Source organism: Mesoplodon bidens (assembly GCF_964165515.1).
Source record: "Mesoplodon bidens genome assembly, chromosome: 6".
Taxonomy (NCBI): domain Eukaryota; kingdom Metazoa; phylum Chordata; class Mammalia; order Artiodactyla; family Ziphiidae; genus Mesoplodon; species Mesoplodon bidens.
In genome coordinates, this window is record NC_138162.1 from 35,381,498 (window position 1) to 35,407,130 (window position 25,633).

Below are 25,633 nucleotides of genomic sequence, written 5' to 3' on the forward strand. Positions count from 1 at the left end.
CTCTCTAAACCTCAGTTTCTTCATCAGTAAAATGGGAATAAAATAGTACCAACCTCATCAGTAAGTTAGTACAGTCAGTGCCTGGTGCACAAAAGGCTTCCAATAAGAGTTGTTGTTATTGCAGGTTTTAAAAAAATTAATTAATTTTTGGCTGCATTGGGTCTTTGTTGCTGTGCACGGGCTTTCTCTAAGTTGCGGCAAGTGGGGCCTACTCTTCCTTGCGGTGCATGGGCTTCTCATTGCAGTGGCTTCTCTTTGTTGCGGAGCACGGGCTCTAGGCGCGCGGGCTTCAGTAGTTGTGGCACGAGGGCTCAGTAGTTGTGCCTCACAGGCTGTAGAGCACAGGCTTAGTAGTTGTGGTGCACGGGCTTAGTTGCTCCACAGCATGTGAGATCTTCCCAGACCAGGGCTAGAACCTATGTCCCCTGCATTAGCAGGCAGATTCTTAACCACTGCGCCACCAGGGAAGTCCCGTTATTGCAGTTTTTGTTCTAAGAAAAGACCTAGTACTTATGAGTTATTGTTCTGCAGCTACCGGAACCCTGATGTAAATGACACAACATGCTTTATAAAACTGCTTTCTAGTCCTAGCTGAGATTGATTCATAGTTACTTCTTTAGAAGTAAAGTTTCTCAAATAAAATCAGAGTTCAAGAATTAGCTTTCAGTAGTCAGCTGTGATTCCAAAAAACAAAGGCCATTATGAAGCATGTTGGGTGACAGTGAAATTACAAATTACCATGAAAGTATTTTCTTTTTTGGGTAGGGGGTGATAATATTCATAGAGCTAAGCTCACTGTGTTGGTAGAAATGTGTTTAACCTAAAGATCTTGGCGGGGCAATTGCTACTTAACCATGATTTTTATCCTTACTGTTTTAATTAAATTTTTTTCTTTTTTTGGTCTTAAACTAAGCTTCCCCTGCAGATGCAAAATGCTTTCCTTCTCCAGTTTTCATTTTCCAGTTCTGTTCAGAGGAATGATCCAATATCGACAACTCATCCAACATCCCACTGTACCTAGAAGTAATAATACTTGGAAGTTTCTCAGACTTGTGTCACCAGGCAGGGGTATTTCTCATTTCTCAGCTAGGCTTATAATCTGAAGATTCGTATCATTGCATTCTCCCACCCCTGGGGCCTTCAAAGGAGGAGATGAAAGGACCAGGGGCTAGCTCTTCGTGTGTGGGTGATAGCTGGAACCGTACAAGCCCATGGACTCTGGATCTGACAGGCAGGATATTCCCTTGTACTGGGAGGAAATGGAATTTAAAATGCAAGTGTGAGCTCCTTTTATTCTGGTGATCTGAGAGTCGTTTAGATGTTTGCAAGCTCACCCCAAGGCTCCGTGAAGAAAGGAGATCATTGAAGGAGGCTTGGGCCAAAGCATGTTATCTGGTGGGCGTCTTTGTTCGGTTTGGTTTTTAAATAGGAGTGGGTGATGGCTTTTTCCTTTCTTTTGAGAAATGTAGAAACAAAGGATCTTTGATTTTTAAGACGTCAGACGCCATGTGTATAGAATATAATAATCACCAAAATCCTAATGTTTGACCAAAATAGTTTCCTTAACTTTGGGAATCCACCCTCTTGGCTTTTTAGAAGTTAGTCCTCTTCTTATAGAGGGAGGGTGTGGGCTGTCATGGATGGCAGCAGCTGTGTACTGAGGACATGCAGCCCTAGCTCTAGTTCACTTGGGTGGGAGGAATTGCAGGTTTTTCTCTCTGCCCCCATCAACACAGGGAAATCCATCTTGTTTGGAGAATCCAGAAACGCAGTCAAGGCGTGGCTTTTTCTCTCTGGACAAGGCATGGCTTAACTACTTAAAATAAACCAACAGGAAACACAAATTCATGTTTCCTAGTTTTTTCTTCCACTAATCATGGGAGACAGCATTTACTAATTTGGAGTGAAATTCTGCTTCCCCCACTCTTCTCCTTAGTCTTCCTGTGAGAGTCACCAGTGAATGTGACCATTGCTTCTCTAAGGAAGTGTCAGCTCAGTAGCTCCCCTGGGCCTGTGTGTGCTGCCTGGTGAGACAGAAAGCCTTCTGGATCTGCCTGGTCCATGAAGGTTAAAGCCCCAGCTTTATCTGCTTTTATTAGCATGTGCGGTAATACTTAAAAGAAAAAAATTCTAGTTTTATAATTTAAAATTAATTCATGCTTATTGTAGAAAAAAACTTGGAAAATAAAGAATAAAGATAAAAGGCGAAGTGATTCATAATCCTAACTACTCCCTGCCTAGTTTTTCTCATGCACACATGTGCCTGGAAGATAACATTGGGTCTACATGTGTATTAGTTTCCTATTGCTGCTGTAACAAATCACCACAAATATAGTGGCTTAAAACAACACAAATTTATTATCTTATAGTTCTCGAGGTCAGAAATCTGAAATGTGTCAGCTATGGACTGAATTGTGTCCCCTCCCAAATTCAGTATGTTGTTGAACGCCTAACCCCCAATGTGATGGTATTTGGAGACGAGGCCTTTGGGAGATAGTAAGGGTTAGATGAGGTCATGAGAGTGGGGCCCTCATGATGGGATTAGTGCCCTTATAAGAAAAGGCACCAGAGACCTCATTCTCTCTCTGTGATGTGTGGATACAGCAGGAAGGTAGCCATCTGCATGATAGGAAGAAAACTCTCACCAGAACCTGACCATGCTGGTACCCATGCTGATCTCACACTTCCAGCCTCCAGAACTGTGAGAAAATAATTTCTGTTGTTTAAGCCACCCAATCCATGGTATTTTGTTATGACAGTTCAAACAGACTAAAACAGTGTTCTTCTATGCTAAAATCAAGATATTGGCAGGGCTGTGTTTCTTCTAGAGGCTCTTGGGGAGAATCCATTTCCCTCCCTTTTCCAGTTCTAGAGGCCATCTACGTTCCTTGGCTTGTGGCCCCTTCCTCCATATCCAAAGCCAACAGTATAGTATCTTCAAATCTCTCTGTCTCACTGTCTCTCTCTCTCTCTGTCTCTCTCTCTCTCTCTCTCTGACCCTCCTGCATCTCTTTTATGAGGACCCTTGTGATTACATCAAGCCCAACTGGATAATCTTGGATAGTGTTCCCATCTCACAGTCTTTAACTTAATCACACCCGCAAAGTCCTTTTGCCATGTAAGGTAAATAATCACAGGTTTGAGGGATTAGGGTTTGGACATCTTTGTGGAAGCCATTATTCTGCCAACCACAAGACTGTTCATCTTATCCTGACTAAGTTTTACCATGTGTCATGTGTGCACTTTTGTTTTCTTTTACACAGCTAATAAGTAGTGAGTTAGGATTTGAACCCAAGCAGTCCAACTCTGGAGCCTGCACTCCTGAACCCCTGCAGTATTTCTGCTTTTGTAACCTGCTTTTTCTCTTAATGTATTTTGAATATTTTCCCATGTCCAAAACTATTCCTCTAAATTTGAGAGACTAAAACATGACTTATAATGGCTAAATAATACTCCATCATCTGAATAAGCCATAACTAATTTAACCATTCCTATAGTCAGATGCCTTTGTTGTTTCCACATATGTAATTATAAGCAAACAAATGAACAGTGGTGAAAGTTCTTGTACATAAGCTTTGTGCCCATACTTATTAGTTGAACTTGTGCCCATAAGTTAGTAGTTAGTGGTTAACTAGTATACACTAGAGAATAGTATTTTCCAAACTGTCTTCCTCGAGATATTAATAGGGATTCTATGAAATGAGGTTCTGTGGTTCAATAAATTTGAGAAACGCTGCACCCCCATTCCTAAACTAGAGATTCACAATCATATTGGCACTAAAACCTTAGAGAAGTCCCCTGGTAAGGAAATCTATCTCGTTTTATCATTAAAGCTTTCTTTAGTCGAGTGTTTCTCAAACTTATTTGACCAATGACCTTTTGACCGTTTGCAGCGTTGAGTAGTATTCTTACAAAGCTAAGGTAATAGGATGTGATTTTAGGAACACGGCTTTGGAATCATCCCAGCCAAGTGAAGCTGCTTATTCTCAAACATCTTTAAATGCTTAAGTCTAAAATTACTCTAGGTGGAATAGTTTGGACAGAATCATCTGTATGAAGTAAACTCGAGGATGTTTTCTACCGTCCACTCTGAATTCCAGTCTAGCTTTCTTCTGTTGGTTCCTATGTCAGTTAAGCTCACGTTGCTCCTGCTCCCTGCTCTGTAAATGTCAGGGACTGGGCCTTGGCCAAGACCAACACAGGTCTGCCTTGAGGTCTGCATGACACTTACTGTTCATGTTGTTTCTGGGATCCTTCAAGAGAGCTATTTTGTAGAGTGTTCAGCCCAGGTGAGAAACTAGAAAGCAGGATGTTTATCATTGAAAACAGAGGCCATTTTCAGCTACCATTAGCTATTCAGTCATTCACCAGCTGAATAGACTTATATGAGAACAAGTTTTGATGGGACAAGTGGGAATGGGACCTGGGGGTACTGGGGAAGTGCTGGATGCACGCCAATGAACACCAAAGATAACCATCATTGTTTGGGGATTCTAATGAGATTTGTCCTCGGGGCCAAGGAATTTCAAAGTGCTTTCCAGGGCCATAAAGGATGAGACAGACTTCCCAAGCTTTGCATCACATTTATGTCATGATCCCCAAGGCCCAAACAGTGGTGGTGTCTGCAGTGTCTATTACTGGTGGAAGAGCACGAGAAGTTTTTTCACCATCCTAATCAAAGGGAAAACTTGATTAGGCTGCAAGCTAGGTCCCTCTCCAGCTTTTTGATGGCCTGTGTGATTCCTAAGATTGCGTGAGAATTCCAGTCATGGTTGGAACCATACTGGAGGCAGAATGCTTGGAGATCACGGTAGAGAAGCCCAGCCAAGCCGACTTCCCCAGATGTCAACCAGCCCAGGAGTCCGGAGTTGGGGCTCCCTTTCTCTGGAGACCTGTGACAGCTTCTCCTGGGGCTCTGATGTGGCCTTGGTTACCTGAACCCTTCTGTTCTCTCCAAGACCTCTCAGCCACCTCTTTGGAAGACACTGCTCCAGACCCGCTAAGCTAGTCTTTGGTTCCTGCTACTCATGTGACCTCTAGTGGCTGTAACCGGCAAAACTCGCTCCGGGGATGGGTTTAATTTTGCTGGCATACTAAGAAATGAGCAGGAAATGTCCACTTCTTTATAGTAACTTTTCACCCTCTTTACGATTCTCTTTCAGCACACACCCAATTATATAAGTTAGCAACAGTCAACACAATTTGGGTTCCAGACCTGACTCTGATTGTTACCAATGTAATTTGGATTGATGTTAAAGCATCTGAGCCTCCATGGTCTAAATTGTTCAGAGATGTCATGACATTCACCCTGACTACATCCCAGGGTGGTTGTAAGGATCAAATGACATGAAGCCTATCAATGAAATGCCATATAAATGTGTTTGTTATTACTCCAAAGCCATCGCGTCTGTGGTTCTGTAGACCAAGATTGTTTTATTTCATGTGCTTTGGTGAAGACATTTAAACACTTGCCTCAGATTCTGTATTGGGAATTCTGTCCCAATCCACAAGCATTTAATAAGTGGCTGCTCTGTATATTTCATGATGGACTTGCTGATTCATTCAACTGCCTGAACTCCTGCCTTGTGGGATTCAGCATTGACCAGGACAGACAAGGTCCTCCACTAATGGAGTTTACATTCAAATGAGTTAGGGGGATTCATAGCCGATTGAAATGGTCCCTACCTTCAGGTGACTTTACAGCTTTATTGAGAAGAAAAGCTTGAACAACCAGATTGATACAGTCAGTATGTGAAAAAGCTTTCCCAGAAGTATAAACAAAGTATTATGAGGCAGGGGTGGTATAGGTGAAAGGGTGAAGTTAGAGGCAGTGAATGTGGACTGTGCTTTCTAGAAGTTTAATGCTGGAGGATTGGCTGGTGGGAGATGATCTGGACACTTGAAAGGTCAATTAGAAAGTGACCAACCTGGTCATAGAGTATCTATTTCTAGTTTTAGAAGAGTTGTGAAATTTTTATGCAGAATTTCCCATGAAATTGCTCATTCTTACTCCATAGACATATTATTCTTTGAGATTCCAAATAAATACTAACTAGACTCATTGGATGCTTGCCATTCTAAATATTAACTTTATAAATATTAATTTAGTTCTTGTACCAACCGTATGAGGTAGGTACTTCTATCAACATACCAATTTCACAGATTAGGAAACTGAGATAGAAAGACTTCAGAAAAAAGGCAAGTAACTTGCCCCAAGGGTATTTGGCTGCTAACTAGTGAACTCCAACCCAAGCAGGCTGGCTCTAGAACTGCATGCTCACCACTGTGCTGTATTGTTTCTCAAAGCTTCATTTTAAAAGTCAATCAGGGGCTTCCCTGGTGGCGCAGTGGTTAAGAATCCACCTGCCAATGCAGGGGACACAGGTTCGAGCCCTGGTCTGGGAAGATCCCACATGCCGCGGAGCAACTCAGCCCGTGCGCCACAACTACTGAGCCTGTGCTCTAGAGCCCCTGCTCTGCAACGAGAAGCCACCGCATTGAGAAGCCCAGGCACACCTCAACGAAGAGTTAGCCCCTGCTCACCGCAACTAGAGAAAGCCCATGTGTAGCAATGAAGACCCAATGCAACCAATAAATAAGTAAATAAATAAAAGTTAAAAATAAAATAAAAGTCAATCAGAATTTTTAGAGATACATACTACATATTCAGGGGTAATATTGCCTGAGGTCTGAGATTGCTTTAAATATTTTAGTACAGGAGGGTGGGAGGAAGGCAGGCAGGCAGGATAGATGGAACAAGGGTGGTAAAATCTTGATAAATGATTAGTATAGTTGATGGGTCCATAGGTGTCATGATAGCGTTCCCTAATTTCCATAATAAAAAATAGAAACCGTTTCTAGAGAATTTGAAGATTGAAGACCTTAAAATATTTGTAACCTTACTGTTAATATCAAATGACTTTTTATCAATGATCTGGGTAATTGAGGTCAAAGCAATGAGTTTCACTAAGTTAACTCATATAATGGTGGGTCTACAGATGGAGTGTCTGTGTATTAAAAACCACTTCCCCACCTAACTGCCAAATGTGCTGGCCATATACTTTTTTTTTTTAATCAATAAAGGTTGATCTTCTTGCCAAATGTATTTGATAGAATAGCAAAATGTTTGAGTTAGAATGGACTTCCAAGACAACTTCTCCCCAAATTCTCATTTTCTAGCTAGGGAAGTTGAAACTTGGAGAACTTAAGTGATCAGCTCAAGATTAAAGGGGGAACATTACATGATTGTCTACAGCCAACCTCATGGCTGGTTCATGGAAGAGCAGAAATTAAAACTCGGGCTTCCTGAACTCCAGGGAGCTTCCCAACTCTCATCAAAGGACCTATGCCCAGTAAAGTCCTATAGCCAACCACACAGAGACATGGACTCCAGGCTTCACTTGTGATTCCAGCTCCGTCAGGCAGTCTGGGTGGGAGTGAGGCAAAGAAAGATGAGCTGCCTTCATCTTGGGTCTGGAGGAGGTCAAATGGGTCTTTAACCTCCCCTAGTGGTTTCTGAACTTTTGTGCTTGAAATATCCATTTATTTTGTGTGTTTTCTCCACATTCCTTGTTCGCAGACCCTAGCTGTGTCTCCCACAAGGGGCATGGTTGGAAAAATCATGACTGTTGCACATGAAGGTACTACTCAGAGGTGCGTTCAGGGCTCTGGCAATATAACCCACTCCTTCATGGGCCAGAAGGCATTTCCCAAGAGGGTGGGATGCAGGCGGTCTTAGTGCCAGTGCCTGGCATCACCACACCACCATGACTGGGGACCCAGTCTTCTCATTCTGAGAATACCTGCATGGCATCTCAAAAACTAAAACCTCACCTTTCCCAAGTCTGACACACCCCTTTTCTACAACATTGAAGCTGCTGTTGTTGGCATTCATTCCTTAAGATCCAGGATCTCAAACCTAAATGCTTTCAGGACCGTGGCAGGTAAGGTAAAGAATGAAGCTGGCCAGTGTAAGACTGGAGTGACCTGGGAAGAACAGCTTAGTTCTCATTCAGAGGTTTTACAACATGTGTCGTCCATACAAAAAACCTGGGCTGGTCATCTGACCATTGGTGACCTCTGATAGAGAAGAAAGAGGGAAGGAAACCAGGAGACCTGGATACCATCGCCAGCTCCTGGTGGCCCAGCACAGCCTTCCCTTTGTCGAGCCTAAAGTTTTCCTTATCTGTAAGAAATGGGTCTTTAAGGTTCAAAGCCACCGCCACCTCTGACAGTCTGATTGTATGATCTGTGATAGAATACTTGTCCCCAAAACAGCTGGAGCCGGCATCTGTCTGTCTGTTTGTCCGTTTGTCTGTCTGTCTGGCATATATCTGCAAAGTGCCTGAGAGCCCTCTTTGGTCTGACTGACTTTAAAACCGGTTTCCTTGAGGTCTTTGTTGGATGGGTTTGTGACATTAATCCTTAAGCACATTGATCCCTGCAATAAAATGACCTGCACTTAACCATCATTCTGGTACCACTCGGTATGTCAGAGGTTGCTTTTTTGCCAGTGTTCTTCTCCTCTTTTCGAAAGCAGTCGTGACCAGACAAGCTTAGAAAGGGTGTTCTCTTCGTGTTGTTTCAGGGAAAATAGAGAAAGTCCAACCTCCTCCACCCCCCACACCTGAAGGTCCCAGCTTGCAGCCTGACTTAGCCCCCGAAGAGGCTGCCGGATCACAGCGGCCCAAGAATCTGATGCAGACCCTCATGGAAGACTATGAGACACACAAATCTAAAAGGCGCGAGAGAATGGATGATAGTAGTGTAAGTTTCTCCTCCTTTCCTCTTTCCCGTGTCCGAGGGTGAATTTCAGTACGGCGTACGGTACTCCGGTTCAGGCATGGATGTGTGTGCGGTTGTCTGGCCAGCACTGTGGCTCCAGCACCAATTTTCAAATGTGTGGTTTAACATGCCTGCAGCTGGGTTGGGGGGTTTGCCTTGTTCTCAGAAACCTTGATCATGCAAAGAGTGGGTCTTTTTGCTGCCAAGTTCTAGTTTGAGTCTACTGGTACGGCTAGTGCGTGAGGTGTGGGGTGTGTGTGTAGAAAGACACCATGCAGGGGCAATGCGGGAGGAAGGACACAAGCTCCCTGAAATCACCCGCAGGCACCGGGGAGCTGATCTCAGACATCGCTCGCCTGTTCTGTAGAGATGTTATTTCTCTAGAGAACTATGACGATGCTATTCTCTCAGTGTCTGCTCTGGGCGATCCCTGTAAATGGTACACAGTGCTCGGAAGACAGTGTGTTTTGGGCTGTTACCAAGCCAGTGGGTACAGTCTGGCAGGAGAGAGCCATTTAAAATGACAGTTAAAAACCGCATAGTTACCCTCAACCCCGAGACCTTTGCACGTGACATTCCCACCAACCACAAAGGAAGTCATCTGCTCTGTGGTTTCTTTCTCCGGTAAGTGGCTGAAGAACCAGTGCTGCCCACAGCCTGCACAGCCAGGAGCCTGGGGATCAGCCTCAGGGGTCCGTGCCAACCTCGTTGGAATCCGTTAGCATTTATTGAGGTAACTCCCTCCTCCCCCCAAATAGCTTGGTTTGGTTGAGGATACTCCCCAGTTGACCCAGGACTGTCCTGGTTTATGCCTGTTGTCCTGGAGTAATTATTAATAGCATCTCCTTTTCCTCTTAAAAGTGCCCCAGTTTGGATGCTAAATTATTTGGTCACCTTAAACTTGGAACGCGCTGGGGCTCACAGCAGGAATTCCATGCTGACTCACTGCCTCTCATATCCAAGTTGGCTGAATTAAAGGTTTTCTGGAGTTGAAGCCAGATACCAAACACTTAGTGGTAAAGAAAGCAAGCAAACACGCCTATGGCAGCTGAATGACCCACTTGGTGTGTCTCAGCCTCCTCTCACTTGGGTTTGAGGCCTAAATTGCTTGGAATACTGGCCCAGCTCCTCTGTTGGGCTGGAATATTTCTGGGCTGTGCCCTGTATTGTACAGTGGGATGGGCCTGGCCCTTGATGGCTGCTGCTGAGGTTTCAACTGCTGGGGCTCCTTCTCTGAGCCTGTAGGACCTTTTCTGTCCATGAAGTCACTTTATCTGGCTCTTCTTTTCAGCCCTTTTTAGGTATTTTCTGTGACCACCTTGAAGCTTCGGGCTATAAGGGGCTTTTCTTCAATGGTTCCACACCATACATCAGCAGCTTTGGTGGAAGTTAGCCGGGAGGTATAGATGGGGAAGAACCAATGGGCCACTTTGCCTGTGACCCAGCTGAGTGATTTGGAAGCACACTCTCTGTGTCTCTTGTGCATGCCTTTTGTGTTGAAGTGCAGGTGTTAGGGGAAAACACCATACCCAGAAGTGAAGTTACTCATTTCATAGGCAGAGGCTGACACACTGACACTCGGGCAGCCACCTGGCAAACGTCAACCAGGTTGGATTTCCCCTTTTCATGAAGGAAGCTGCTTAGAATCAGCCTTTTAACATACTGATTGCCCTTCACTTACACAGTGAAGCGATAGCCTCCTGTCTCTATTTTTCTCAAGTAAATTAACATTTCGGGTAAGAAAGAAACCTGCTAACTAATCAAGCTGTGTTAATATCCCCAGATCTCAAATTCAAGGCCAAGTGTTTTGCACTGTTGTTGAGATTACAAGGGAACCAAGTCTGTTGCTGTTGAAAATTCTTAGGAACAGGAAAAAAAATCTATCCAACCCGCTATATCCTCTTTTAAGAGACCCAAATCTGGAAAAAACAACCCCCCCCAAAAAAAAAAACATACTTCAGTTGTTTCTAAAGCAAATATATGCTCATCAGTGAGACTTCATTTCAGAGCCGCCTGTTAACCTGTCTTAGTTCTTTTGATTCAGGGGAGTGTGTCGTCATCCATCACTGGAGAATATGTTGAAGTTCTTCTCTTTTCCTAGTTGATCTGTGGCCCCTTCTTTAATGGTCTCTCATACCGGAAGGATAGTCCTAGGGGGCAGCTGGATGGCTTGAAGCTTGAGTTGTGTAACTGGCTTCCCTGCTCCAGAGGCTGGTAGTTCTGTTCTCCTGGCTTCATCCGCATACACTGTCCTCAGGGCAAGTTGTGGCATTCTTAGATCCTCCACCCTGTATGCACCTCACTTGGCTCACCTGGGTCCAGTGTCACCCGGCACTTCCACCTGCCAATTTTCCTTCCAAAAAGTCAGTTGGCAGCATTTAGGAGTCCCTCACGCATGATCAGGACCTAACCACGTGTTCACCCACAGGAAGCAGCAAGCTGTTTCCGAATTGAATGAGAAGCATTCTTATTTGCTGTACTTCCCAAGGAGAAGGTAGACTTAAAAACAAAGTGGGGTAATTGGAATGTATGCATAGTGATGCGCTGGGTCCAATGATGTCAGTGAGCGTGAAGGAGAGAAAGAGAAAGAGAGGGAAGGCAAATGAAGCTGTGCCCGCAGTTTCCATGAGTAGCTTTCACCAACCTATCTGGGAAAAAAAAACTCATCCTCACCATCAGAAGAGGTACAGCATCCCTCCGCCCCAGAGCAGCGATGGTGTCTGGAGTCCTGTCCCCAGTTCAGGACCCTTCCACTTTCCCACTTGATAAAATATCACCTGCAGGACAGGAAGGAGGCCTCTGGCTCACGGGATCCCTGCCAGGGGGTGGGGTGGGGACAACCGTGCAGTATTTAGTGTATCTTTTTCATGTTCTTAGCTGGCCTCTCTCCTGCAGGAAGCCCAGTGAGGGCTCAGAGAATGATGGAAGATGGAACATTAAGTCATGAATCTCTCTCTGGGAATATCTGCCCAGGAGTCACTATAGTAGTCATATGAAGTCACCTGTGGATGTTTTGCTTCCTTTTGCAGTTGGTGACAAAGTCAATGACAAGGAACCAGAAAAAGCCCCTTTTCTGAAAAGGTTACTCCCAAACGGCCATCCTCGTTCCCAGCTCAGGCCTTGAGCAGGATAACCCTTGAGTAGCGACAGTCTTCATCCGCCCGGGCTGGCTTCCTTGTTCTGCAGGGTGTGGTCACTGATGAGTGTCTCCATGCTCAAGGCTGAGCCAGGCTCCATCTCTTAAGGGATCCCTTGGCTAACCTGGGGGTAGGAGGATTGCTAACCTGCACCCACATGCCTTACCCTGGGCTGTTTCCCAGCCTATACAGGGCCTTTGTGAGAATTAGCAAAAGGCACCCTTTTTCAAAACTCTGTGTGGATGCAGTCCTGCACCAGCTACACGGTTGGTGAGGGGAGTCGGGGGTCTGAGCTTCAACCCCATCCATCCCCCCCAGGCTGGTGTTTTTGTGCAACACACACGCTGCCCACCCAGATGCAACCGTCCTGCTCTTAGTGTAGGTTTCTTTTATCTGGAAATGTTATCTTAAGTGGAAATGTCCCCTTATCTGGACCTGATACCATCTCTGGTCAGTCATGGAACTCATAATGGCCTGATGAATCATAGTTTCCTGTAGGGTTTCTTGGTACCTTGCAAAGGAAGGATACTGAGGCAACACTTTTTCTGGCCGGTTTTCCCCCCCAACCTGACCTGAGCCTCAGAAGACAATAAGTTCTTGAGTCAGTGGTGCTCTTGAACTTATTTGGTAGATTTGCTTTCCCTTTCTCAGTTGAGGGGGTGCTGGGCTGAGTCCAGATTACAGCCTCCTGGACATTGAGCCCCATCCTTCCTCCTAGCACAGAATCTAGGTGGGTTTTTCCTGTGTTCTCTTTCTTCCTCTTTTGTCCCCAGAATAGTTACTGAGAAGGCTTTCAGCCTTCCCTGCCTGTCTTGGAATAAAAGAAGGCCTCTTTGATTCCTGGGTTAAGTCCAAGCTGGGGGCTGGCAGTCACTGCTTTTCCAAGAATTCCTGGCACACACTTCCTTCTAGACCAGGACACCCTTTGGGAGTTCTAGCCAAACTCTCACTGGGTGGGTGGAGGAAGCCCGTCTGGCTCCAGTGCCCACCCCCGCCACCGCAGGCTGTATGGGAAGCTCAGCCAACATCAGTGATGCTTTGTGCCCCCAGCTCTCTCGGGTTCTCACACATGCCCTGGGAACGTGCAAAGGAGAGGAGCACCCCACATTTATCAGCCCCTGGTCATCAGTCTGATCATTACAGAGCTGTGGTTTTTTGGGTTTTTGTTTTGTTTTGTTTTGTTTTTTTGCGGTACGCGGGCCTCTCACTGTTGCGGCCTCTCCCGTTGCAGAGCACAGGCTCCGGACGCGCAGGCTCAGCAGCCATGGCTCACGGGCCCAGCCGCTCCGGGGCATGTGGGATCTTCCCGGACTGGGGCACGAACCCGTGTCCCCTGCATCGGCAGGCAGACTCTCAACCACTGCGCCACCAGGGAAGCCCCAGAGCTGTGATTTTTAACTGCAGTACTTAAGAAGCAGTCAGTGATCACAGACATACGATCCCTCCTATCCAGTCCAATGGGCTATTTGGCATGGTCGCCATGCCAGGAACCAGTCAGTGCGTCTAAAGTCGTGCAGTGTAAATGCAAGGTCATGACCACTATCCTGGAGGGGGCTGTCCAAAGTCAGTCCTTCTAACTCATTACCCACAGCCGGGACATGTTTTCTCTGAGCTTTTCTTGTAGTGACTTTTAGTTTCCTTTATAGGAACTAAAGGATCATTTTAGTTCCTACTTAATCACTCCACTTTCAGGAACTTATTTAGGTCCCGCAAGGTAGTGATGAGGGAGGCTGCTTGGTCTCCCTTGGCAGTGCCATCCTTAGATCAGCTTCGGAGAATCTGCCTCTGCAAACCTCGCATTCAAGCCATCCCCTGTCTGTGGTTAGGGTCTTCTTTTCATGGGACAACAGACTACAAGACTACTTTGGGGTTCAGAGACGCCTACGGGTAGGGGAAGGGCTGTTTGTCCACAGATGGCAATAGATTCTAACAAATCCAAAATGACCCTTAAGGATCTTGCTGGTGGACAGCTGGTTGCATACAACCCCGGGGGGGGAAGAATCTTGTTAATTCAAAGCACAGAAGATGGAAGCAACAAATCTTGAATTAACAAAGTATGGCTTATCTGATATTTTTATGGAGGAATAATAGGGTATCTACTTGCTGCAAAAGATACAGACTTTTAAATAAATGAATATCAGATGAAGCAAGTCTTGGTGTGGGTGTGTCCTGGTCTCCTGATGTTACTTCCCCTCTTGTGTCCCCTCCCCCCTCACCGGTGTGGTGCCAGTTCCCAGCTGGGGGGTGTTTTGTGAGTGTGTCTCTGCCATGTACTAACCCTGGTTTTTCCCTTTCTGCCAGTACACCTCTAAGTTACTGTCTTGCAAGGTGACTTCCGAGGTACTTTTCCACTTGTTTGTCTTGGTCTTCTTGCATGCCTGACCCAGGTGCATGATGTCGTGGTTTGCCATTTCCTCATGGGTTTTCCTCCCTGCCTTTTCTGAACGGGGTGATTGCCTTGAAATGTTAGTGTCCATGCAACAGTGGTACACGCGGCTGTGCTTTGCTGTGCTGTGCTCTGGGTTGGAGAAGATTCTGTCCTGCTCATGGATCTGGAAGATGTTTGGACTAGAGGGTACGACCAATGGGCTATTTGGATTTTTGTTTGTTTGTTTCTCCAGGCGCTGATAGCAAATCTACTCTGGTCTGGTTAGAAAACCATGCAGCTCAAGAGGACTGAGCTATTGGTTGGGATCAGTCATTTGTTTACCTTAACACAAACCCAGAGAGCTCCATGCCATCACTTTAGGATAACTTATTCCTACTGTGAACCAACGCAGTTCCCCCCCGCCCCCATCTTTAAACCTGTATTTTTGGTTTGGACGCTTCTTTAAGCATTGAATTTCCCCCAAGCCTCCTCCTTTCCCCTACAACTTCCCTTTACACAGATTTCACAAACCTGTGCTATGAAAAAGCACAATATTTTTTATTTTTTCCACATATATATTGACTTATTTATATGCTATGAGAAAGCATACTGGCTTTTATATTTTTTATTTCTAGAGCATTGTATTATTTTTATTTTAAAAGAATTATTGTAAATATACAGAATTGTAGAGAATCCTTTATTCATTCACCAGGTTGACAATTTATCGAGATCCTACTACACATCAGGCACTTTCTGGGTTCTGAGAAGACAGCAGTCACCTGAACAATGTCCCTGATGCCATGGAGCTGGCATGCCAGTGTGTCAAGGATGTGGCAAAGTAAAATAATAAAGCCCCCTAGCCAGCTTTGTGCATTCTTACCATTTCGTAATATTTGCTTAATATTTTAAAAAGAAATTAATGTTGCAAATACCATTCAAGCCCTCTTGTTACTTCTCCCAGCTCCCATTTCTTTCCCTCTTGAGAGGGTATTTTTCCGGAGTTTGGTGTTGATTGTTTCCATGCATGTTTTTATCCTTGTACTACGTATGTCTATGTACATAAATTATATCTAATGGTTTTGCATGTTTTAGAACTTTCTATAAATATATCATATTGTAGTATCCTGTACTCTTTATTCTGTCTGCATCATTTTTAGATGTGTCCATGTTGATACTTATGGCTCTAGTTCACTCATTATAATTGCCGTATATAGTATTCCATTGAATGAATACATATCTATTTATTCATTCTTCTAGTGATGGAAATGTAGGTTATATCTTTTCTTTGCCATTACAAACAATGACTCAATGAATGTTATTTTACACAGCTCTTTGTGTGACCTATGGAAGAAAGTCTCTAAATATATCTAGGGGTAAAAGTACTGGTTATAGGGCTTACACATCCTCACATTCACTACCTATTGCAAACTACTCTTCAAACTGGGTGTGCTAACCTGTAGCACAATATACATTTTACATCTCCATATTTAGCAAAATAATTATGGTTAACTGTAGACGTGAGCTGATGATTATCAGTAGTTTTGTTTCACAAAGTATAAAATGAATATTGAAAATATCATTACATGGACCTTCCTCAGTGTCTAATTGTGGTTCTCAGTGAGGAAATGCTGGTTTAAGAATTAGACCCTAAGCCCACATCCCCTTGAAGTCAACGTAAGATTGATGCAAATCTGGTCACATACATCCAAGGAAGATAAGACTGGGCCCTGTCTGCCTTCAGGGGAAGATATGAGGGATAAAATATTAATATAAATGTTATTTAACATATCTGTCTTCTGTTTTATATCCCAGAATAAAATTATCTAGGTTGATTGCTGCTCAAACTGAAGTGATTCACTTGAATTCCCTAAGCACTGGAGAGGAAAATTAATACTAGAGGATTGTTCAAAGAGAATTGATTTTCTTTTTCTCCCACCAGACCTAAATCTGAATTAATTTATGAAAACGATAAAACCTTAAATTAGGTCTTTCTATTATTTTTGTTTTATGTTTTTCTCTCTCCATTCCTATGGAGAGTATTTATTGCCCTTTCTGATGCTTCTTCCTCCATACTCCCCCCAGCCACTGAGCAGCTGTGGAACATGCTGGCCCAGAGCATCGTCTCTGCACCCAGAGTTCTGGGTTCAAATGTTAGCTCTTCCTCCTACTAACTGATGTTAGTCAGATTATTTTAAACCTCTCTGTGCTTCAGCTTCTTCATATGTGAAATTCATAGTATGAATCCCATAGAACAGTAGCGAGGATTAAAACCCGTAGCTGGTTCATGATACCTGTGATGTAAGTGTTTACTATTACCAGAGCCCCAGAGGCAAGTGCTTTTTTTAACCCAGAAAGGAAAGGAATGGACTTTAGGAAATAAAGTTAATATGTAGAAATCTAGAACAAAAGTTCTAGATTTGCTAGAGCTTTATTCACACACACTCACTCACACACACAGTACTCTGAATTAATTGTGGAATAAATGCTCATTCACATACCTCCCCCAAGGGCTTGGCTTTTTTTTTTTTTTTTTTTTTTTTTTTGCGGTACGCGGGCCTCTCACTGTTGCGGCCTCTCCCGTTGCGGAGCACAGGCTCCGGACGCACAGGCTCCGCGGCCATGGCTCACGGGCCCAGCCACTCCGTGGCTTGTGGGATCCTCCCGGACTGGGGCACGAACCTGTGTCCCCGGCATCGGCAGGCGGACTCTCAACCACTGCACCACCAGGGAAGCCCAGGGCTTGGCTTTTTGAATCTTCAAAAGGTCTGTTGGAGGAGGGCAGAGACTGTTCTGTTCTGAACATGAAGCACTGTGCCCGACACTTGGTAGGAACCCAATAAATAGCTATGAGATGGATGGATAGATGGATTGAAATGGGTTCCCAAAGAACAGAGTAAATTAATTTTTTTCAAGATGATTGAGAATTAAAATAGGGCCCAAATATAAGACAAGGGACATCTGAAATTGATGGGGACTATTTTTTTCAGAACCTTAGATTTATTTTTAGCTCTTATGTAAACCTTTCAGTTTGTATGTACAGTCTGCAAGGCAAACATATGACTGTTTTACACAATGTAGAGCTCCTTGTCAAAACGTCTTACGTTTGAATACCACTTGATTGCTTATAAAGCCCTTTCACACGAAGAGAGAAATACGTAGTTATTGTTTAAGAATTTGCTGTGCCCTGGAAACTTTGATAAATTCTTTGCCTCATTTATTCCTCAGACCACCTTGGTACTATGGTTTTTATTATTCCCTTTTTACATATAAGGAAACTGAGGCACAGGGTAATAAACTTCCCCAAGGTCACGTAGTTACTAGGATTTAAACTTAGACCTGTCTGGACTTCAGAGGCTGCATTGCTTCCTGAGAGAGCCTGTGAAATAGGGCAGGTGTTGTGTCCGTTTTACAGATAAAGGAAGTTGAGACTCAAGATGCCATGAACGACAGCACGTGTTCCAGGCACAGAGCTGGAAACAAAGCTCAGGACTTTCAGTTCCAAGTTCCTCACTGCCTTCCAGTACCATGTTACCAGGCCTTGACCAGAAGATTCCACTGTTTAACTCTACCAGACTTGGAAACATGCTTTCCTCCTACTGACTTCTTATTCTTAGATGTTGACTAGGTGACCATGATATGTTTACACACCAACACTTTAGGGCATGGCTTACGTGCTTCCTGCTGAACATTCCTTCAGGAGACATGACTGAGTTGTGTCCTGCACATCCGGTCAAAGCCGTCCCTGCTAGGAGGACTGGGGAAGCCTTACTGGAGGAAAGACACTGCAGCTCTGGGAAGTCCATGCATTTGTCAGAGGTGCAGAGAAGCAAGTTGAGATGCCCTGCTCCCTGCCCAGACCTTTAATCTGACCAGAATTTGCTTATGTCTGGGCTCCCATCACTGCCAGTAAACCTGCCTCTCCTTGCTTCTCTGAAGTTGCCAGCATCTCTGTCCCTTGCCAGAATGATTGTTCTCAGAATAAGCAAAGACTTCATCGCCTATTGGTTGGATAACCAACTAGTGTTGGCTCTGCTAGACTTTAAATTCAGAAACTGCACATCCTAAGCTAATGCCACAGTCATTTAACTGATTGGCATGCAGGGGCTTGCTTTTGGTGCAGTATCATGAAATTGAGCCATTTCTCCTGCGTTGGCAACCTAAATGTCATTCATCTGGATGTCATCTGGACCAAACTCAAGCTGGAGCAGACTGGCAAAGGATCCTCCCTGGGGTCCACAGACTCTTCTGGGGAGCCGGAGGGAGGGTGGCCTCACCCTGATGGTGGTGAGCCTGTTTGTCCTTGATGTTGTCACCTTTCTCTTCCTTTACTAGCACCTGTGGCCCTGAAGTTACATCAAAATGCTCAGATTCCATTTTTTAGTGGCCTGAGAAGCTCTTTTTCTTTTCACTTAATTCCTCTTTCAAGCGTAATTATACCAAAGTAGATTTTTGTGGTATAAATATGATCACAGCTTATGTAGGTCCACAAACCTTCGTGGAATGAATTCACACTGGTTCAGTTGTTTGGAATTACTTTCCCATCTGCTTGTTTATGAAGAGACCAAGACTGTCCATAGCTGTGCTGTCCAGTATGGTAGTCACTATTTCCATGAGGCTATTGAAACTAAAATTAATTAAAATCAGATATATAGTTTCTCAGCCACACTAGCCATATTTCAAATGCTCAATAGCCATGTGTGACTCGTGGCTGCCATATTGAATAGCGCAGATACAGATCACTGCCATCAGACTGCGCTGATCTATAGCACGTAGCGATCCACTTCGTTATCTAAAAACTTGATGCAGAGTCAGGTCTAGTTCAATGAAACTTGCAGAACATTTCAGGAAAATTAAATCTCTCTGTACTGAAAACGATGTGTCAAATAGCAAGTGAACTTTGGCTCTGAGGTGAATGCGACCCAGAACCTGCCACCTTGCCACCTTTACTTTCACATCTCTCCTACCTCCCAGCCGTACCAGGCGCTTTACCACTTTCCCCCTCATTAGATGCTGTTGAGAGAGGGAAAGGAGGAAGGATACAGAGAAGTTGGTTTGTGTTCATAATGAACAATTGTGAACTCTGCGTAATTTTTTTCCCTCTCTCTTCAGGTCCTTGAGGCCACACGGGTTAATCGAAGAAAGAGTGCGTTGGCCTTGCGCTGGGAGGCGGGGATCTATGCCAACCAAGAGGAAGAGGACAATGAATAATCAACATCCTTCCACCCAGGAAGCTTCTTTGGTGCTTGGGTTCCCAAGAAACCAAGAAATCAACACATCAAAGCATTTTAATAGAATATTTATTAAAGTGCAAACAAACTCGGCAATCCTTATGCAGACCAGAAGAAGTTGCAATGTACAATGATGAAACATCAAGTGAAAAAAGAAGTCCACCCATCAAACACGAACTCCCGGGAGTCAAAAGAGAAAGGTTTTTTTTTTTTTTTTGTAACTCAAAGAATCCCCTGGGTTTGGACCACAGTTGATCCAAAGGGACAAAGAAGTGACAAGCAAATTGACATGGTTGCTACAGGCAGAACCAAGATTAGCCTCTCTGGGTGACGAGGAAAACAATGGTAATGTGGCCATTTGGAGAAGCCACAGAGCTGGTGCCATCCACCCAGCAGAGGATATTTCCTTGTGCCTGCACCGGTTTCCACCCATCATAGCATCAGAGGTGTTGGACTAACCCCATTTACTCCATCAGCTATAAAATAATGCTTCTCTCTCTATTTGCCCAGAAGAGGCAACTATGGTTCCATGTCTCTTCCATTTAATTGTTCTGAATTGGGAGCAATTAAGGATCGCAATCCATATTTTGAAGACAAGATTTCTTCATGTTGCAAACACAACCTGTTCTGCATTAGGAGGTTGAGGAAGAGGGGAGAAAGCCAAAGCAAATGGATTATTTTAGCTTTAGGATCTTGTCTGCTTATGATATTGACTGAGCTGCAGTTTATGAGAACACATTTTCACAATTCTGTTTCTTTATATGAAAACTATATTTAGTGGGCAACAACTATTTTTATGATGGGATGGGGGAATATATCCATGTATAAAACCTATACACATTGAACAGCTTGGTTCAAGAGGGGAGGGGTATTTTTAGAGTGGTAATAATTGAAAAAAGGGCAAACTCTGCCTTAGAGAGGTAGATGATGAGAAATAAAGAGGTGTTTATAACTATATTTTATATGTAAAGTGGACCTTCAGGGGAGTAGGAAGAATGACATTTTGGATCAATCAGAAGGAAACAGTAAAGAAAGCTCACGAAAGGTAGAGAAGAAGGGAGGGAGAAAGAGTGGGAAAATAAGGAAGTTAGAGATATTATTTTTTCTGAGCAACCAGTATTTTTCAGGATGATACAGAGAAAAATATAGAATAGAAACTTAAGTGCAGGTTTAGGTTCAGCTACAAATCCTAAAGGTGGTGTGCGTGCGTGTGTGTGTGTGTACACATGCCTTTGTGTATGTGTGCAGAGCGCATGTGTGCTCATGAGTAAGGGTGTATGTGTGTGTGTGAGGATTAAAATTCCAGAATGATCATGGGACAAGGGTGTTCACTTATTTCCTCCAAAGCTGTTTGCCAGCGTCAGGAGTGAGTGAGAATTTCTTTTTTATGAAAAGGATATAGAGGTTCCGAGCTGATGCAGTATTTGTAATATTAAATTGACCTAACATGGTATTTGCATGAGTCTCAATGGCAAAGTTTTGAGCAGTTTTGTAATTTGACATTTAGGAAAGTATCATATTTATTCTCATGCTTTGTATTCATGCTTAGTATACGCTAAAGGATGCCAGCTTTACTCTTTCTGTCATTTAAAGCAATATGATAAGGGTATTCAATCATTGAACGCCCTCAATTTCTGGATGAGAAATTTTTCAGTCTGGCCATGAGAAAAAAACTGACCAGCCTTCTTCTTTTCCGTCCCCTTTGATTTAAAACTGTGGTTTTTAAAAAAGCAATAAGTAAGTCAGACCTCACTAAAATTCATTTTTGTTTTTATGTCTTTATGTCATAAGCGATAATGTGTTGTTCTGACAAGTAGCAGTTCCACCAAATTTGTATGTAGATGTCATGCACATTATCTTTGCTTCTTTTATTAGACTAGTGTCAACGTTAGGGGAAAGTTTATTCATAAACAAGTGGTGGACACAAAGTAAAAAATGGAACTCTCTGATAACTTACAAGGACCCTTTGAAACTGCCAAGGGAACTTGCAATTTGAAGCCAAATTCTACAGATGGATAATTGGCGCCATCTTTATATGGTTCATGCTCCTGAACATTCTGAATGAATAGTCAACAAAATGTGCTAGACGCTGGGGATATGAAACAAATAAGATCCCTGCCTTTAGGAATTTATTTTCAGGTGGGAGAGGCTGGCATGGAGACAGACATTCCCAGGAAAATGAGATGAGGAGTCCTGACAGGTGAAATAGGGGCACCCAGGAAGGAAGGATGCTTTGTCTGAGGACTTCCAGCGTTCCCAAGACAGGCACGGGAATGAAAACAGATGGGGCAGCAGCATCGTGTGGCCCAGGGATGCAGGAGCTGCCAGGATGCCTGGAGAACAGAATGGTTCTGTGGGTTGCACAAAAAGTGAAGCATGCTTCATGATTTCTGGACTAACTCTGGATCTGGTAGTGACCATAGACTTGATACAGATGAACTCCCCATCTTTCGCAAGAGGAAACAGTCCTCAGGACTTCCCTGAAGTTTTTGGTTCTGTTTTGAAGGAAACTGTGTGCCCACCTTAAAACTACATTTGAGAAGAGAATGGACAGCTGAAAAGAAAGCTTAGGAGGCCACACAATTCCTGGAATCGCTTTAGAGGCAGATAAGTTGGGCTTTGACTCCAGTTGATTGACCCAGACACACTTAGGTAGAGTTATAGAGCCGGGATCCTTTGGTTCGCACTTTGGATAGGCAACAAATGCAGCGTTTCTGTGACTGTCTCACAGTCACAAAACCGTTTAACTGTGGCCCCTACATCTCCATCATTTGCTTGTTCCCTTCTGTTGCCTTCTGATGACTGCTGTCCATTTCCTTGTTCCACTCACATATCATCCTGTTAAGATGTAAATTAAAGTTCCCTTAGCAGAGCCAGATTTTCTCTGTGCTCTTGAGTTTTTTACTCATTTAAGAAACTTTGGGCCATGCCTTTTACATAGGCTCTGGGATCCCAAATGAACCCCTTTAACTTTGTGAAGATGCAGCAGACCCCTGGCGGAAAGTCATCCGTGCCTAATCCATCGAGAAGAAGAGGCTTGTCCAAAAATTGGCCTCTGATGCTCATCCCTGCCCCCAAATAGCACACAAGCTTGTTAATCTCAGCTAGAACAGATGTTTAGATTCTGTAGATGTTAAAAGCTTTCCTGAAAGTATTCCATTCCGCAGTGTTGATAGATGTTCACTTTCCTCTGGAACTGATTACTGACATTCCTTGGCTTTCTCATCCAGAAATTATGGAAACAGGGTCTGTCAGTGGCAGGAGGCTGGGCTGTGTCCTACGTGAATGACACATGCAGTTTCCTTGCCTCTTTACACCCATGCATGCTGCCCACCCTAGACAGTGACATATAAGCAGTATATAGCTCAGTGTCCACATATATACACAACACACACACACACACGGCATAACAAGGAACACTAAGTCAGTGTTGACTCGTCTCAGAAGACAAATAATTAAACATTTTTCCAACTAAAGAATGGATGTAATTAAACTATGTATTGAAAAAAAAATAGCCTAAGTGTTTAGAGAAGGTGACTATATCCAGTTGTAGTAACAGAACCAATTTCCTGAATTTTAAGCATTCAGTGAGTGAGCTGCCAATTTTGATTTTGTGTTGCTCTTTACCCAAATGACTTTTTTTTTTTCTTTTTTGGAGGAGGGGGCAAAAAGCAGCAATACTGTGTTTGAAAATGATACTCTGTATCTGGCTCTCCTGTGTATGTTAACCACTTCAATGTTATTATCCTGCTTCGGTTTTATAGTGATTGTGAGGCATTCAATGCAAGTATACAATATTTTCTCATTAAAATCCAGTGTGTGTTGTGCTTTTATAAATGAGGGCCGCTTGTTTGACTGTCGGGGGGGTTGGGAGGACCGAGCAGCCCGAGGGTAGCATGCCAGCATGCTCGCCTCGAATTCCATGGGGCGACATCCGCTTCTTGCATATTTGGAACAAAGAAAGCAGTACTAGCTAGCGGGGCAGACCTTTGACAGACTCTTCCCAATGCCTCCTTTTGCCATGTTGTCTCCAGCTGCCGTGGCTAGACCTGGAAACTCCGACAGGACCCACAGAAATGATACACATGCCTCTTGAGGTAGGTAGACTCCAAGGTCAAAGAGATGGTGGGGCAAACGGTAGGACAAACAGTAAAGCTCAAAGCTTTGCACGTGGCTCTTAGGCTCTAATTTTTATTATTCATTCCATTCCCAGCACGTGTATTTGGCTCTCCTCTGAGGAATAGAGAATTTCGGACTTCACAGAGCATCTGAGACCACAGGTGAATCAGGAAGCTTCCTCCCCCCAACCCCGCAGTCTCCAGCCGCTCCACCCCGGGGCTAACTTGCTCCCGGACCTTCAGTCTCCTGCCCTTCCTTACCACCTGCTGGTCCATCTCTCTTCCTAGGGTCTCCTTTCCAACTGCCTCTTTCTCCCCACTTACAGGACTTCTTCCAATCTTCCCTCCCCCCACACCTCCCAGGCTTTCCAACCGTATTCTCCTGTTCTTCCATGTGGCATCATCTTGCAATCTCTCTGGTGAGAGTTGTGAATTTTGATGGGAAGGGGTGAGGTGGGGTGACGGGCCCCTTTGAAAACTGGATCAAACCCTAACAATAACGGGTAACATTTATGAAGCACTGAGAATGTGACAGGCACTTGCCGTGGTTCCCACAAATGTAATCTATTTCTTGAGACTCCATGGGGTGTACTCTTCTGGTTTTTTGGGGGGGTTGGGATTTTTTTGGCTGCACCACGTGGCTTGCGGGATCTTAGTCCAGCAACCGGGGATCCAACCCGGGCCCCTGGCAGTGAGAGCGCTGAGTCGTAACCACTGGACTGCCGGGGAATTCTCTGGGGTGTACTGTTTTGATTTCCATTTGACATGTCAGGGAACGGTTGCCACGGAGCTGGTAAACAGTAGCGCTTGAATTTGAACCTGGGCACTCTGATTCAAGTGTTACTCTTACCCACTCTTCCTGTAAAAACGCACATCGGCAACTTCACATACAAGGTCCAGTAGGTCTGATGATGTGTGTGGGTCTGGGTGACCTCCTCCCACTATGCTCTCCAGGAGGAGGGGCTCTCATGGACCGAGGCCGAGGTCGTGATAGGGGCTCAAATCTTGGGGGAGAGCTGGGTTTTGGTGGCAGCAGCAAAGAAGAGTGTTTATTTGAATGAAGTCCCTCTGGGCTCTTTGCTTTGGGATCAGCTCTCCCAGGAGGTGGTGGGAGAAGATGACCGAGGCACCCCTGTTGCCAAAAAGGAACCAGAGGCGACTGCAAATGGGGTGATGAAAATGTGCTAAAAATTGAATTATGGTGACAGTTGCACAACTTTACATTTACTGAAAATGACTGAATTGTACACTTGGAAATGAGTACATTTTATGGTATGTAAATCATACCACAGTGAAAGCTGTAGCAAAAAACAAAGGGATGAGGGAATCAAGGAACCAGAAGCAGAGTCCAGGGAAAGGAATCAAGGAGGCCACATAGCCTCAGGCTGAAAGGAATGAGAGGAGTCATTCATCTAATATTTGGCCACCAGCTCACCAGCTAATCAGGAAGAAAGCTTGCTGTCCTAGGGGTGCCCCCAGGAACCAGGAGCAGTAGAATTGTGATTGGCTGTGGATTCAGCGTCCTGGTCCTCTTCCTATCAGTCACACCTGGGGGACATCAGGCAGCGCTAGGTGAGCCAAGATGCAAAGGACTGAGATTTGGTGGGCACTCAGGCTTTGGAAACGCAAGAGAGGGGGACGCAGAGTCTGATATAGTCAGAGTAGAAAGAATTTAGGGGTGATTCTTACTGAGGAGGCTCTCCCCGAAAACCCACCAATGTGAGGCCTTAACCTCTGAGCAGAGGACAGGTATGCAGGCCTTTTGCTCTGCGATGTCAAGTATCAGTGGGGCGCCGGAGGGGGCTTGTGGCCACTACCCCCTAGTTCAACTCCCCTGGGGTTTTTTTCCTCTTTTTTTTTTTTTTTAAATTGAAGTACAGTTGATTTACAATGTTGTGTTAGTTTCAGGTATACAGGAAAGTGATTTAGTTATACGTAATTTCTATTTTTTTCAGATTCTTTTCCCTCATAGGTTATTACAAAATATTGAGTAGCGTT

General features: G+C 44.3%; 1 protein-coding gene across 11 annotated transcripts in view; it reads left to right on the forward strand.

Annotated features, from left to right (window-relative positions):
- PALM2AKAP2 (PALM2 and AKAP2 fusion) overlaps positions 1–23,328 on the forward strand; it is a 624,976-nt gene extending 601,648 nt beyond the window's left edge. For 10 of the 11 annotated variants that reach the window (XM_081237132.1, XM_081237131.1, XM_081237133.1 and 7 more), the window contains 2 exons: positions 8,588–8,766; positions 19,399–23,328. In XM_081237132.1, the coding sequence (XP_081093258.1) occupies positions 8,588–8,766; positions 19,399–19,497 (278 nt within the window). In that variant the 3' untranslated portion in view covers positions 19,498–23,328. The remainder of the gene's footprint in view (positions 1–8,587; positions 8,767–19,398) is intronic. The other variant, XM_081237128.1, reaches the window with a different exon arrangement.
- Positions 23,329–25,633: the final 2,305 nt, after the last annotated feature.